The sequence below is a fragment of the Cotesia glomerata genome, linkage group LG4 (genome assembly GCF_020080835.1).
Source record: "Cotesia glomerata isolate CgM1 linkage group LG4, MPM_Cglom_v2.3, whole genome shotgun sequence".
In the NCBI taxonomy this organism is placed as follows: Eukaryota; Metazoa; Arthropoda; class Insecta; order Hymenoptera; family Braconidae; genus Cotesia; species Cotesia glomerata.
Window position 1 is genome coordinate 22,060,650 of NC_058161.1, and position 14,400 is coordinate 22,075,049.

The 14,400-nt window shown below is 38.3% G+C and overlaps 1 protein-coding gene across 3 annotated transcripts in view; it reads right to left on the bottom strand.

The window, feature by feature from the left end:
• LOC123263017 (protein trachealess) overlaps positions 1–14,400 on the bottom strand; it is a 372,435-nt gene that overhangs the window by 60,313 nt on the left and 297,722 nt on the right. For all 3 annotated transcript variants that reach the window (XM_044725531.1, XM_044725532.1, XM_044725533.1), the window contains 2 exons: positions 13,092–13,198; positions 3,386–3,533 (listed from right to left, as the gene is read on the bottom strand). In XM_044725531.1, the coding sequence (XP_044581466.1) occupies positions 3,386–3,533; positions 13,092–13,198 (255 nt within the window). The remainder of the gene's footprint in view (positions 1–3,385; positions 3,534–13,091; positions 13,199–14,400) is intronic.

Sequence of the window (14,400 nt, forward strand, 5' to 3'; positions counted from 1 at the left end):
ACTAGAAAAGTCTTTTTCAAAATCATTCATGGTCTCGTTTATTACAGGGTGTAACTTGGCAGCACTTACTGAACAATTAGCAACACCATTACTGACGTATAGTGACTGCCTGAAGATAATCATATATCAAAACCCTAACTCTGATTGTTTCTTTTACAACTGTGATAAGTGTCCAAGAATATAAACTTTGAAAGACTTACTATTAAATGTACTAGAAGAAAATGGAATTGATGAAATTACTTATAAGTATTGGATTTCAAATCCCCGTACGAGCTTAGAGACATTTGTGAAAACTTCATCAGATTTTGTAGACAGTTTTTATGAGAATATCACAAGTCTTCTTCCTCATAATTATATTGCTAAAGAGCAAGCGAGTTATTTGACGTCGTTGAAAGAATCATTGAAGGAGAATGAATTTATTGTTATCTGTGATTTTGCGGAAAATTATGCTTTTGTTATCCATAATGCTGCATCTGGATTCCACTGGAATAACAGCCAGGCAACTGTTTATCCAGTTGTAATTTATTATAAAAACAATAATGAGCTGATTCATAAGTGTCTAGTAATTGTATCAGATTGCTCATCTCACGATGCAGTTGCTGTTCATGAGTTTATAAGAATCACCACTAATTTTATCAAAGGTCTTTTCAATAATATCTCAAAAATTATTTACTTTTCTGACGGAGCACCCCAACAAATTAAAAATTTCAAAAATTTTGTAAATCTTCGTTATCATGAAGAAGACTTTGGAATTAAAGCTGAATGGCATTAATTTGCAATCGCACATGGGAAAGGACCTTGTGATGGAGCTGGAGCGACTTTCAAAAGGATGGCAGCACGATCAAGTCTTCAACTTCCATATGACCAACAAATTTCAACTCCTGTCGAACTATTTGAATGGGCGGAAAAACCAAATTCTTTACCAAATATAAATATTGAATTTTCTTCAAATGAAAAGTATGATCAGGCTAAACTTTTATTAGATCAACGATATTCACGAGCAAAAACAATCACAGGGACGCAGAAATATCATTGTGTCATTCCAGACGGAAAAGATACTTTGCGATTTAAAGAATTTTCATCATCCAGTGAATCTCGTATTTATAAAATATTTAAACGTGAAAGGAAATAAATGTGAAATAATAATAATCGTTTAGTGTAAATAAAATTTAATAATTATGATGAAAACTGTGTCAGTAAGTTATTTATAGTAAATCCTGAGCATAGAATTTTTTTAGAAATTTTTTATTACAAAAAGTTGGAATTTGAAATTTTGTAAAATTGGAAAAAAATGGATCCCATCAATTGCCCACTAAGGTACTTGGCTTCAAAAATGGGGGATAATTGACAGTTTTTTAGAAAAAGTTTTCAAGAAAATCGATCAGTACCTGTTTTTTGGAAATCAACATTTGAAAGTCAAAATGTGAAAATCTTATAGAAATAGTTTAAAAATTTTTTTTAATTTTATATTCTAAAAGTGTGTTTAAAAACAAAAATTTTCAAAAAAAAAAACGTCCCGATTGCCCCATTTTTAGCAAAGTTACAGACATTTGAAAAAAAGAAAAGCGATTTTTTTTTTCAAAAATTGATATCTCGAAAACGGCTGGGCAAAAAAAATTGAAAAAAATCATTGATGTCTTTTTTAATGGGTACAATAACATAAAAAATTGTCAAAAAAATCGCAGATGCAAAGGTAGAATGCTATCGGATACGATTTGGCGTGGTATGCACCATATATATATATATATATATATATATATATATATATATATATATTATATATATATATATATATATATATATATATATTTATTTATATTTATAGCGAGTAAAATTGAAATGGACTCAAAAAGTGAAGTTTTTTAAGTGTTATCGTGATCACATACATCATCCGCACATACAGACAACCCGACGTTGACCGAAATATTTTTTTGAACGATATAGGAAAAAATAGTGTTTTTTAAAGTATCTACTGTCATAAAAAAGTGTTTTTGTTTATATATTTTAATTTATTTAATCCTTAAAGTGCAAAAAAATCAGATAAAAGCAATTCAATCCAAGATAATCACTTAATCTTGAGAGAGTGAGGGTAAAGCACTACTCAAACGCTTCGCGTTGAGACGTGCAATTATTCGTAATATCAGATAAATTTACTATCTAAACCTTTATAATAACAACATAGCTGACAACCTGGGAGTAGTTACGTTTTTAGCCACCAAATTGTATAGTCCTAAGTATTATTTAACAATAACTCCCTTAACTCTAAACGGATCTTAATGAAACGTAACCTACTCATTCTTTCGATGATTTTCGAGGTTAAATTCCAAGATGGGCCGAGTCGGTCGATTAGTTTAAATATGACAGCAATTTCAATATTTTTTAAAGTTGAAAAAATTTTTGCTTTCACTATTTTTTCGTACAATAACCATTGTACGCGATAACTTACCAAATTTCTGTCAATTCCATCTAAAAGCTTATTGAGCTTCAATTTTCATGTCTAACCGTTGGCCTAAGCCAAAAAATTACTTATTTTCTCTATCTGTTTAGTGAAATTTTACTCGTGCATTTGTCGTATAAATGATTCTTTAAGTCATGTTGCAATATACATCGATCAAAATTATCGTAGTCATTGATTATTTTAGATTTATAATATTTCATTTGTTACTGTTACGATGTACTTAAAGTACGTAGAAGTGTGTGTATGATCGTAGTAGATTTTATATTTATTGTGAAATCTACTTCCATTTCGACTGCCAAATGGCCTTTTTCCTGAATTATAACAGAATAATGGATAATTGAATTTGGTGATAAAAGACATTGAGAATTGATATTTTAAGAGTTTAGTATTTATGATTTAAGTGTCACTAATAATATTATATCTGATAATTTGATTGCGATGTCTACACCTCCATGAAAATAATATATATTTTGGATATATTAAAAATATATTTCAAATATATTCTAATTATAGTACTTTTGGCCGTTTTTTATATATGAAAAATATATTTCTGATATAACAAAAATGTACGCAAAATAAATTTTTTTTGTATGATCAATATTAATGTCGAATATATAAAAAATATAATATTACATATCTCACGTATATAATAAATATATTTCATTTATATTCAAAATTTAAAATGACATGTTTTTAATATATCCAAAATATATATTATTTCCATGGGAGAAGGAACCTATTGATCTAAGTTTCAAAAAAATGCATTAATTCTTTGAATGTGAAAAACCAAAATAAATTAGAGTCAGTATGACCGTGTGCGAACTTTAAAGTTATGTGAGAAATTGTAAGTTATGAGAGTTATTTATTGCTAGTGGACTATCGTTGCGATCTAATTAATGAGTTAATATTAGAACAATAAATTATTACCTTATTACATAATTTACACAAATTACGTTTTGTTCCTCCGCATTTTTCGAATTACAAACAACGGTTGCGCAAGTTTGAACCCAAGTATATCCACCGCTTTTATTCATCAGTCTATAGTAATGAGTTAAGACTTGCCCTTTATTGATCACTGTAACATAGAAAATTCATTGTTCGATTACTTTTATTTTCAATCAAAATGATTGAATTTTTGAATATTTATGTCAAAACTATGTAATATTTTAGCTACTGTAACATCTAATTGAAAGCAATATATTATTTGCACAAGAACGAGCACAGAGTAGTCTTATTAAAAAAATTTGATTCTTTTAGTGGTAAAATTGTGTGCTACCTAGCGTAATAATTATATTTTATGGTGTCTGTAATCATGAATTTACATGAATTTGTGAAAATCAAGGATTTAAAAAATTGAAAATATGTTATTAATTTACGGACATGCATAACTTTTTAACTTCCCGCTAAGAAAATCGAAGATTTTCAAAAATCGGTAAGTTATTGTTTTCACTCCGTTTTGCAAAAATCGAGTTTTTATCAGATCTCGACGTTTGAAGGTCACAGGAAGCTTCCCTGACTATCCCCGCGAGGTTGTCACGGTGTCTGTATGTATGTGTGTGTGTGTGTGTGTGTGAAAGTATGTGAACCGCTTATAACTTTTGAATGGCTTGACCGATTTCATCGTGCCATTCGAAAAAGCTTGACCAAACTTAGATTTTAAAAACTATTTGGACCAATTCAGATCAATAGATTTTGAGAAATCTTAAAAAAACTGAAAAAAAAATTTTTTTCAAATGTGGTTTTTTTGGAATAACTTTTAAACGGCTTAAAGGTTCAATTCCAAAAAGCAATTAGCTCATAACCTCAAAAAGCTTCTAACCGCGTAAAAGTCGGTTTATTCATTCAAAAGTTATTGCGGTTTAAAAATTCAAAAAATAGTGTCTTATCAAATCTCTATCAGACTTTTGAGCTCAAAGAGCTTTAAAGCATAGGAAAGTAATCTCTTTGAGCTCGGAGAGCTCAAAATAACCCATAAATTGTATTTTTGAGCTCCAAGAGCTCAAAAACGTCATTGGTGCAATTTTAAGCGCCTAAGTATGGAATTAGCGGGAAGTTGTAGGGATGGTTTTCAGGGTCAACCGTTTTCCTAATTTTTTTTTTTAATAATACCATTAGAAATAGTCAAGCTGAAAGAGATAAAGAGAAATCCACAGATTCAGTAAAATCTGGCGCCAAGTTCCGTTCAAATCTCCGCTGACGGAGCGCCAGAACTACTGAATGTGTACATTGTAATGAGAACAGTTTTTCTAGTTTGCAAACTTTTATTACTTTTTTGAAACGTTTTATCCTTAAATGATTTTTCACGAAATTAGTTTGGAATTCATATTTACGAAATTTATTAATTATTATAATTGATTCTCTGTTTATTAAATAAAATTAACTAGCACAAACTATACCCGATGAAAATAGTTTTTGTCTAATTATATATGAAACAATATAAAATTATACATAGGATTATATATAATTAAATATGTGTATGTAGTGGAGGTTTTAACGACACTTTTTGATCGAATATGGCAGTTTCGACAACATTTGTCAGTATTGACGACAGTCGTCAAAGACAAATGCTTGCCGTGGAGGATTTGACGACACTCCAAAACTGCCATTGTGAGAAAAGGCAAATTCAAAGGCTGTAAATAATTTTATACGTACAACAAAAACTATTTACGGTCGTTTTGACACTTCAATCATTTTTTTAAGACGTTCCTTAAAATATCTCCTTATAACGTTATTATTCTGAAATGGTATTTCCAACGACATTCTTAAAATGATAGTTTTAACAACATTGGTATAGAAGAATATATGGTGAGGCTTTCGCCTACCTCCGAAGAGGCCGTTTCCTGGGCTCAAAAGAGCTATACACGCACGTATATTTGTCCTACCCTCACATAGGAAATACACAGCCAAGTTTGCCGGCAAGGAAAAACCCTGTCCTCAAGCATTTACGCTATCATAGGACAGATGTGAATTGAGTTGATTTTAATGTCAATCTGTCCTCGTACTTAGTTAACTGTATCAACCCATTCAACGACTGCGTTAGCCTGATCGGTAATATAATAACAACCCGACCAGTTACCAGCGGGGCCCATGCGGGGAGGTGCAGCCGTAAGACCTGTTTGAGCCGTAACACCTATCCCCCTTACAAGAGTCTCGTTCGTTCGTTCTTCTGTTCATCCTAGTCCCCGAATCTTTGAGCTTACCTGCGTTGCCAAATGATTTTGACAACGTCACGAGGCCTTGCTCAGAAACAACATTGGTATATTTGACGACTCTTCAATAATATTTTGAGGTCAATCCTCAAAGTAACTTCAAATAACGTAATTATTTTGAAATGGGTTTTTCGACGGCATTTATTAAATGACAGGTTTAACGACATTAGTATATTTGAGGACATTTTTAATCGAAAATCGAATTTATTTTTCATGATATTTTGAGGTTCTAGAATACCATTGTAAGTGTTATAGGGATTCCTATTACATTTAAATATATGATAATTCTAAATCATTTCGGAAATAATTTCTTATGAAAAAAAATGTAACTTCTTGCTATGAGGATCGATGAATTTCTAAAAATTGGCAAGGGATAGATTCCACCCTGGTTCTCAAAAATCAAGTTCTTATTGAATCTTCATGTTTTGAGGTACTAGATAGCAGAACTGATTATTTTCACGAGTATGTCACTGTGTGTGTGTGTGTTTTTTTTTCTTTTTTTTCTTTTTTTTTTTTTTTTCATAGAAAAGCGAAAAAAATCTTCCAAACACACCGCTATCATTGAAAGATGGTGGTCGGTAGAGTGGGATTTTTACCCACTAAAAAAAACTCCTCTCTCTTCCCCCGTGGATGGTACGGAGATGACTGAATGGAACTGCGTAAGTATTACTTCAATTCAGTCCATGTTGCGTCTCACGACGATTCCTCCTAATTACTAGTCTCTTTCTGCGGTTTTTTCTTTTAAAAGACGCTGTGCATAGGCTGCGATAGCTGACCAGTTTTCTTTTTTAATCATGCAGGTTACCGAGCTCTCAGGGTAGAGCGTGGTGCCAATAGTTTCTTCAGTGCTGCTTCTGTAGTCCTTCCACCGATCACACTCGAAGAACGAGTGCTCGGCGTTGTCAATTTTGTCTGGGCAGTATTTACACGTTGGTGTGCTGTGCAGACCCATCTTGAAAAGATAGGCATTGAACTGCCCGTGTCCCGTCAATAGCTGGGTCAGGAAGAAGTCCGTTTCTCCGTGCTTCCGAGAAAGCTGGCGTTTATGTTAGGAATCAGGTGTGCCGTCCATCTACCTGTTTCCCCGGTTGTCCATCGGTCTTGCCACTCATGTAGCGTTTCCGTCTTTGCCTTTGCTCTTGCCTCTTTAGAGTTATCACCATTTATTTTGGCGTCATAGATTTTCAGCCTCTCGTATGCTAGTAAGTCGATTGGCGCGGCTCCTGCTATGACCAATACGGCCGCTTCTGAGACCGTGCGGTAGGCACAGGTGACTCCGAGTGCTCTTCGTCGTTGCACTGCCGCTATCTTGCGCCGGTAGTTTAAGAATATCCATCCATATCTCTGCACCCTGCTTTTTCTGGTTCGTGGTCCCACTGTGTTAGTCATGATTCTCGACAGGTTTGATACGGTCTTGTTAGCTTTTGCGCAAGTGTTTTCGAGGTGTTCTCGGAAAGACATTTTTTTGTCGATCACTACTTCTAAATAACGCAGTGCCCTTGTAGAAGTCAGTGTTGTCCCGCCTATGTCGATGACGAAAGGTTTTGGGAACCATTTTTGACATGTTAAGACGACCATTTCGGTTTTCTGCTTGGCGAGTTTTAGATGATGTTTCTCAAGCCAATTTTCAACGGTGTCGATGTTTCCCTAACCAGTAGTTCTGCCTCCTCGGCACTGTCTACTACTATCGTAGCTGCGACGTCGTCCGCGAAGCCCGTGAGTTGCACTTGCTTTGGCAGCGAAATTTCCAATAGTTTGTCATAGTCCGTGTTCCATAGGTCGGGCCCCATGATTGAACCTTGCAGCACGCCAGCCGTTATGTCATGTTCTTGAGTGCCTTCCGTCGTTTCTACTATCAACGTTCTTTTGTCGAGATAGTCATTAAATATTGCTAGATTTTCTGGCTCCACGTCAAATTTGTGCTCCAAAGCATCTAAGATGTCACCCCAATTCGCACTGTTGAAGGCGTTTTTGATATCTAGTGTGAGGACAAGACACGCCTTACGGGCTTTGATGCTACCAGAACATGCTTCTTTCCCGTGGTGAATGTTTGGGGAACAGCTCCGCTACGATGCTGTTCATTAAAGCAGGTGGTTTCGGCGCTTCTGGCGAAGCCTTTCCAAGTCGTTTGACGACAATTTGGTAGGCTTTACCCCAGATGTCTTTGTCAAGGTCGTTACAGATCTCTTGCCACAATTTTGCTTTGCTTGCTTTAATAGCCCGATTTAGGTTCTTTTTGGCCTGCTTGTACTCGCTCGAATGTAGATTTTGATTAGGGGAGCGTTTCGCAGCTCTCGTAACTAGTCAATGTAGCTAGTGGCATTTTTTCCGTAGTTTTGCTATTTCTGGTGACCACCAGTACGCCAGCCTGTGACAACCTCAGTTTTTCAGTCGCGGCATACAGGCATCGCACAAGGCAGCAATTTCTTTCATCGTAGTTAGTACTGTTTTTTCAGTCTCGCTGCGGGTCTTTGAGAACGGGTTATTTTTGTAAAGTTGACTCAGCTTTGTGTGTGCCTTTCGCAGTGTCTCTACATGAAGCTTCCTGACGTTCCACTTCGGCTTAGAAAGGTCGCGTTGTGAAATCGCAGCAGATGCCAGTCCAACGTTGAATGTCACAAATTGGTGAACACTGCCACTGTATTTTTCGGATACAGTCCAGTCTTCGATCATGTTGGCAGTTCTTGGAGTCGCCAACGAAATTTCGAGGATGGATTCTTGGTACCCTGGTCTTCTGGAAGTCGTGGTGCTCCCAATATTCAGCACTATGAGGTCGAGTCTAGCCGCGACGTCAGAAGAAGAATATATGGCGAGGCTTTCGCCTACCTCCGAAGAGGCCGTTTCCTGGGCTCAAAAGAGCTATACACGCACGTATATTTGTCCTACTTCCACCATAACGAGAACCCAGCCCAGTTCGCGGACAAGGAAAAACCGCCGTTCTCTTGTGTTTATACACATTCATTGAACAGCTGCAAGAGTTGCGTATAATTGTAAGTGTGTGCAACTCTCATCGACTCCTCTGGCAACTCATTCCCTGTAGGCACATCGAGATGTACCCGCAGGATATGAGCAGTATCCAGCGGGGACCACGGGAAGGCGAAGTCGATTGAAGACCATGTTGTTTGTGTGATGTGTTGTGTGTAACGTATGATTTTACGTGTAAGTGTTTGCGTGTGTAGGGTGCCCGGGCACTTGTGTTGTTTGTGGTCATTTTCCCTAGCTTATTCTGCGGCAGTCATCCAAAGCTTTATACTGTCCTCACAATTGTGTGGAGCATATCGCTTGTGCCTAGGCGCTCCGACTCTACCTAGGTGGATGTCTGTTGAGTCTTGTCCCTAGTCGCGTTTTCATTAGCTAGTTGGGTTTGCAGTTTGCAGCACATTACTACTGTACTGAAACCTTTTAAAAGCTTGAAGTTACTTTGGGATGTGGCAATCGCACGCGCAACGTTCGCCCACTCCATGTTCCCACCCCATATGTCCTTGAGCACCTCACGTTGAGGCTCGTACTCATGGCATTCAAGCATTAAGTGCTCCACGTTGTCGACCCTTTCTCCTAACCCATTCTCCCTACACTCGTCGCAGAATCTACTATCCGTATGTTCGTACTTGTATTGGTATTCTCTAAAACAACCGTGGCCGGTTAAGATTTGGGTCAGCCAAAAGTTAGGGCTGATCCATTTGTTTGTTAGACGCTCTGCTACGTCTGGAAAGAAGACTTTAGTTTCGCGGCCGGTCTCTGATGTATCCCATTGTTCTTGCCACCGACGTATGGTTTCAGTTCTAAGGGTGACAAGGCGATCCTCCGCATCTGGCTGCACGGTGACGTTTCCAAGGGTAGCCTGTTTGCCGATACGGAGGTTGTATCGCGCGCACCGTTCGTCTATTACGAGCTGAATGGGCACTGCCCCCGCGACTACGCAAATCTCGTCAAGCGAAACTGTCCTGTAGGCAGTAGTTGTTGTTATTAGCGCTTGACGCTGAAGTGCTCGAAGATGTCTCCAGTCCTCCCTATCGCAACGGTCACTCCAAGCTGCCGCCGCATATGTGACGACAGGCATGAAGAAACCCTTGTATATGGTGGACATAGCTGGGTATCGCAATCCCCATTCTGCCCGCGCAATATGCCGCATGTACCTGAATACCCTACTTAGTTTCGCGCGCCTTGTTTTAGTGTGATTTTTCACTTTGAGGCCCTCGTCGAAGTGTACCCCTAAGTATCTAACGCTTGATTTGAATTTAACTTTGGAGTCTCCTATCATTATTTTTGGCGGTTTATTATCGTATTTGAGCTTTCTCTGCCGTCCTTTTGCTTCATAGGGGTACGGGCTCTTTTTGTCCTTTCGTGGACCGCGATGTACAAATTCGTTCTTGAGGAAGATGGCTTCAGTCTTCGACTTCGACAGCTCGAGCTTTGCGGAACAGCACTATTCCAGTATCTTATCTACTACTACCTGACTATTACGCTCTATTTCTTTTCTTGAAGAGCCTTCTACTAAGACGAGCAAATCGTCAGCAACGCGACGTCAGCGACTGCGTTGCCTCTGGTGTCGGAGAAAGCAGCGCCCCATTTAGCCGATTTAGGATTGAAGTAAGTCACCAGCTACGACGACTTCGCCGTCGAACAGTGATCTCATCTTCTATATTTTCCAGTTTCTGTCGGAACACACTAATCCCTTCGTTAGGTGAGAGATAGACGCTCATAAAGTAGGTTGTAGGGGTTTGAATCCAGACAAAACCTGCTCCACTTCCGCTGTTGTTGGCAGTAACATTCCTTGTGTTCACAATCCAGATTATTGCGTACCAGTTTCGTCTGCGAACCATGCTTTATCTTGAAGGTTTAGATATTGTTCGCAGATGAAGAAATCGTCGATTTTCTCTTCAAAGTCTCGCTAGCGGATCAAGTTCTGCGTACATCTATTCAGGTTTCCTTGAAGGATGCGCTGACGCCCTCTCATGGCTTTGGCAAGTGCAGTGCGGAATGCCTTACAAGCCCCGGAGCCTGGAATATGACATAAGCCATCTGGAGCTTCTTTGTCCGGTGTACAGAGGAAGCACTTTGGCTGTTCAACGCAGTCTACAGCTTTGTGGCTTTCTCCCCCGCATTTAAAACAGCACTTGCTACGGTCAGGCCCCTTACAGAAGTTTGTCACGTGCCCGTATCCAAGGCATCTGATACAGCGTGTTACTTTAACAACTGGGCGAACGCGGCAGTTAACCCATCCGATCATTATACAGGCCTTGTCAAGGATCTTGATCGCGCTAGCCTCGTCTATCTCGCAGAAGGCTACCTGATTACCTCGTGGTGTAGGTTTTGTCAGATTCACACGTTTTATCTCAGGCTGTCAGTAAATTCACGTTTGAGTGCTTCGCGAATGTCGCTCTCGGTAGAGATTCCATCCAAGTCAAGGATCTCGATCGTTGTTTTTGGTGTGAGCGATCTGACTGTACCGATGTTAGCGGTTGCTGTTTTTATTGCAGCCGTAAGAGCAGCAGTGTTTTCAGTCTTGCAACCCATTTCTAGAAGAACGCCCCCGCGCTTCGTTTGTTTGATACACTTTATGTCTACTCCAGTCTTTGTCGGGTTAACTTTAGCCTTGATTTCCTTGAGGAGATCGGCGTACGATCGCCCTTCAGCTGGTTAAACAAGCACAGCCGTTGTTCTTGTCTTTTTCCTCCTCGGTTTCTTTGAACCACCTTCGAAACACCCTTACTTGGCTGGTTTTGAGCTTCAGTAGATTGTGCAACTAGCTCCTGTTCTCTTTCCTTCTTTTTCTTTTCCCAAGTCATATTGGTCCAGGTATCATCCCGGGCTGTCTTTTTCTGTGCTGGCTTGTTAATTTCTGAAGAAGGGCTGGGCGTGCACAGCGGCCTCTTCTTGTTGTTGCCCTTTCCTTGATGTGGTAGTTTTTTAGGAGTGACCAGAGGTGGCTGTAGTTTTTTGCTCAGACTCGGAGATGTTTGAGTCGTTGACGCCGACGTCGTTGGTAATTTGTTGGCCAGTCTATATTCCGTACCAATAAACGTAACCAATTTTCTGATCTCATGATGAAGATTCTTCTTGTCTTTGATCAAGTCGGCTAACTCTTCAATCTTGCTACCGAGCCTCTCCATTGGTGACTGCTGGCCGGTGGTGGTCGGTGCAGAGTTAATCCTTCCTCGGTGGGTTTGAATAATGATGAGAGTAAAATGTCCTCCACTTTTTGAAGGAACTTCCATTGGCTGTCCATCTTCTTCCATCTGTGCGGTTTTCTTGCTTCCTGTAGCATTTCTAAACATCAGAGCCATGGGGTCCACCCTGCTATCGTAACGGTCGCTTGATAACGACGAGTTCAGGCCCGTTTGCATGCCTTCCCTCGCCGGCGCTGAGGTATCCAACCCCTGTACTGTAAACGATGTTTGAAATTGTTCTGACATTTCCATATCGTTGTTTGCTAGGTTTGGTCTACCCCGAGTATTTAATTTCCTCGGTACCTGACATTACTGCCGGGCATTCCCCTATCCGCCAACTGGGGAGGCGCCCGATGCGGGACCCAGCTGCCCGACACGGTGTGTGTGTGTGTGTGTGTGTGTGTGTGTGTGTGTGTGTGTATGTGTAACCCTCCCATAACTTTTTAATGGCTTGACCGATTTGATCACAGTTGGTACAATTGAAAAAAGCTTTACCAACCTTAGATTTTTGATACCATTTGGACTGCTTCGGAGCGGCAGATTCCAAGAAATCTCAAAAAAACTACTAAAAAAAAAATTTTTTTCAACGTTTATTTTTGGAATAACTTTTAAACGGCTTGACTCATCGATTCTAGAAACTAATCAACTCTTAACATAAAAAACTACGTTGATTCCTGCCAGGCCAGTCAGAATCAGTTTATTCGTTCGTGAGATATCGTTGATGAACAAAAATCGAAAAAAAATGATTTTTTCGACCTCCACAGAAATATTTTCAAATAATTTCGAAATTTCTGTCTAGATCGTTCATGATCAAACAGAAAAATCATTAGTCCTCAAAGAACTGCATCGAACACCGCCGATTTCGGCAAAATCAAGCTATTCTTTCGAACGATGTTCAATTTTAAAAATTTCAAAAAAGGGTTTTATGAACATGAATTGATAATTTGACAACAAATCGTTTTCAAGGTATTGAACTATCTTTTAATGCTTGAAAAACTGCGACAGATGTTACAAAGTCCCATTGAAAACGATTGAATCCATCGGAAGATATCGCAATAAAAATTTTTAGAAAAAGCATGTTTTCAACAACCACTAGATTTTCGAATTTGAAAATCGATCTTAACAGCAGGAAGTAGAAAATTTGTCATTATGGTAATGATGCAAAGTTCGAACTTAGTACCACACGATTCCGTATATTGGAAAATTTATTACAAAATATTAGGTAGCAATGAAATTTTATTTTTCCATACTTACAATCAACATGAGACTTTCGTAGACGGTGGGCATCTTCACCATGACATAATCCATACATACTTTTTCCTGTTAATTCGTCTGCAGTGTAGTCAAGCAATTCTGAAACTCTGTCAAACAAAAAATAATTTTGAAATTAAACTGATTGAACAGTATTTTGTTTTAATTCTACTTAAGAATAAGCTAAATAGATTCTAACAAATCATTTTAGTTTTGAATAATTAGGAAAAGAATATAAAGCGCATTTTGCTTCATCGGGTTTGAGTTCCAAGTAAATTGCGAAAAACACTCAAAATCGCTAAAGATCCCGAAAAATTGAAGTACTAGTGTCTTTTTAACTTATATAAGCAGATTGTTAATTGATTTTAAGTCTTTAAATCTTAATATAGTGTCTTTTCTGTCCATTCGAGTTAAAAATTAGGAGTTATTTATGAAAAAACCTTATGAATAGCTGAAAATCATAGAGAAAAATTTTTCCGAAAGAGTCTTCCACTTGTATCGAACTTTTTTGTCTTCGAATGATCTGTGTAACGTATTTCTATCTCGTTCTATACTTTCATTCGTTTCTCACTTTAGCATTTAGCGAGAATCAGCCATCATATTTAGATCCACCTTCCTTGATGCCAAGTATTCATGAAACTTACATCTTGATGAAATCTTTAGTCTTAAGTCTGAAATGAATTCAATTCATGGAACTAAATTTATTCGGACGTAACGTATTTTCTTCGCATGTGATATAAAAAATCTAAAAAATAGCTAATCATACCGGCTACCACTAACACTTTCCGATATGTTCAAAACGTTAAAAAAATTTCGGATGAAGAAATTTTCAGCCCTATGAGCTAAACAATACAGCTTTTATAAAAGCTTAAAAATCTAGGGGTTGAATTTAACTGTTCCCGCGATGGCGTCTGGATGTGTGTGTATGTGTTTTTTTTTAACTTAGGAGGGGGGGAATCCCTTTTACGGATTCCAGGCATAGCTGTTCGGCCTGGATATGTGGCGACTCGACGCAGCGTCATACTAAAACTCGACGCTAACGCCCCTACTCACTAAACCCTGAAACCCTTTTCTTCTTTCTTCTAATCCCTCATGGAAACCGACGTCAGGCATTACTTCGTGAGGGGAGGATCTAGCTACTGCTATTCCTTCTGGTGGCTAAGGTGTTATTTTTCCTTCCTTCTAGTTTCTGTCATTTGCTATTTTTCTTTCAATGGAACGCAGCTCTGTAAGCACTTCGGTGGTAAACGTGCTTGTGGTGTTCCAGGCAGCTTCGGATGACAGCATTTCTTCTACTATTGACTCTGGTGTG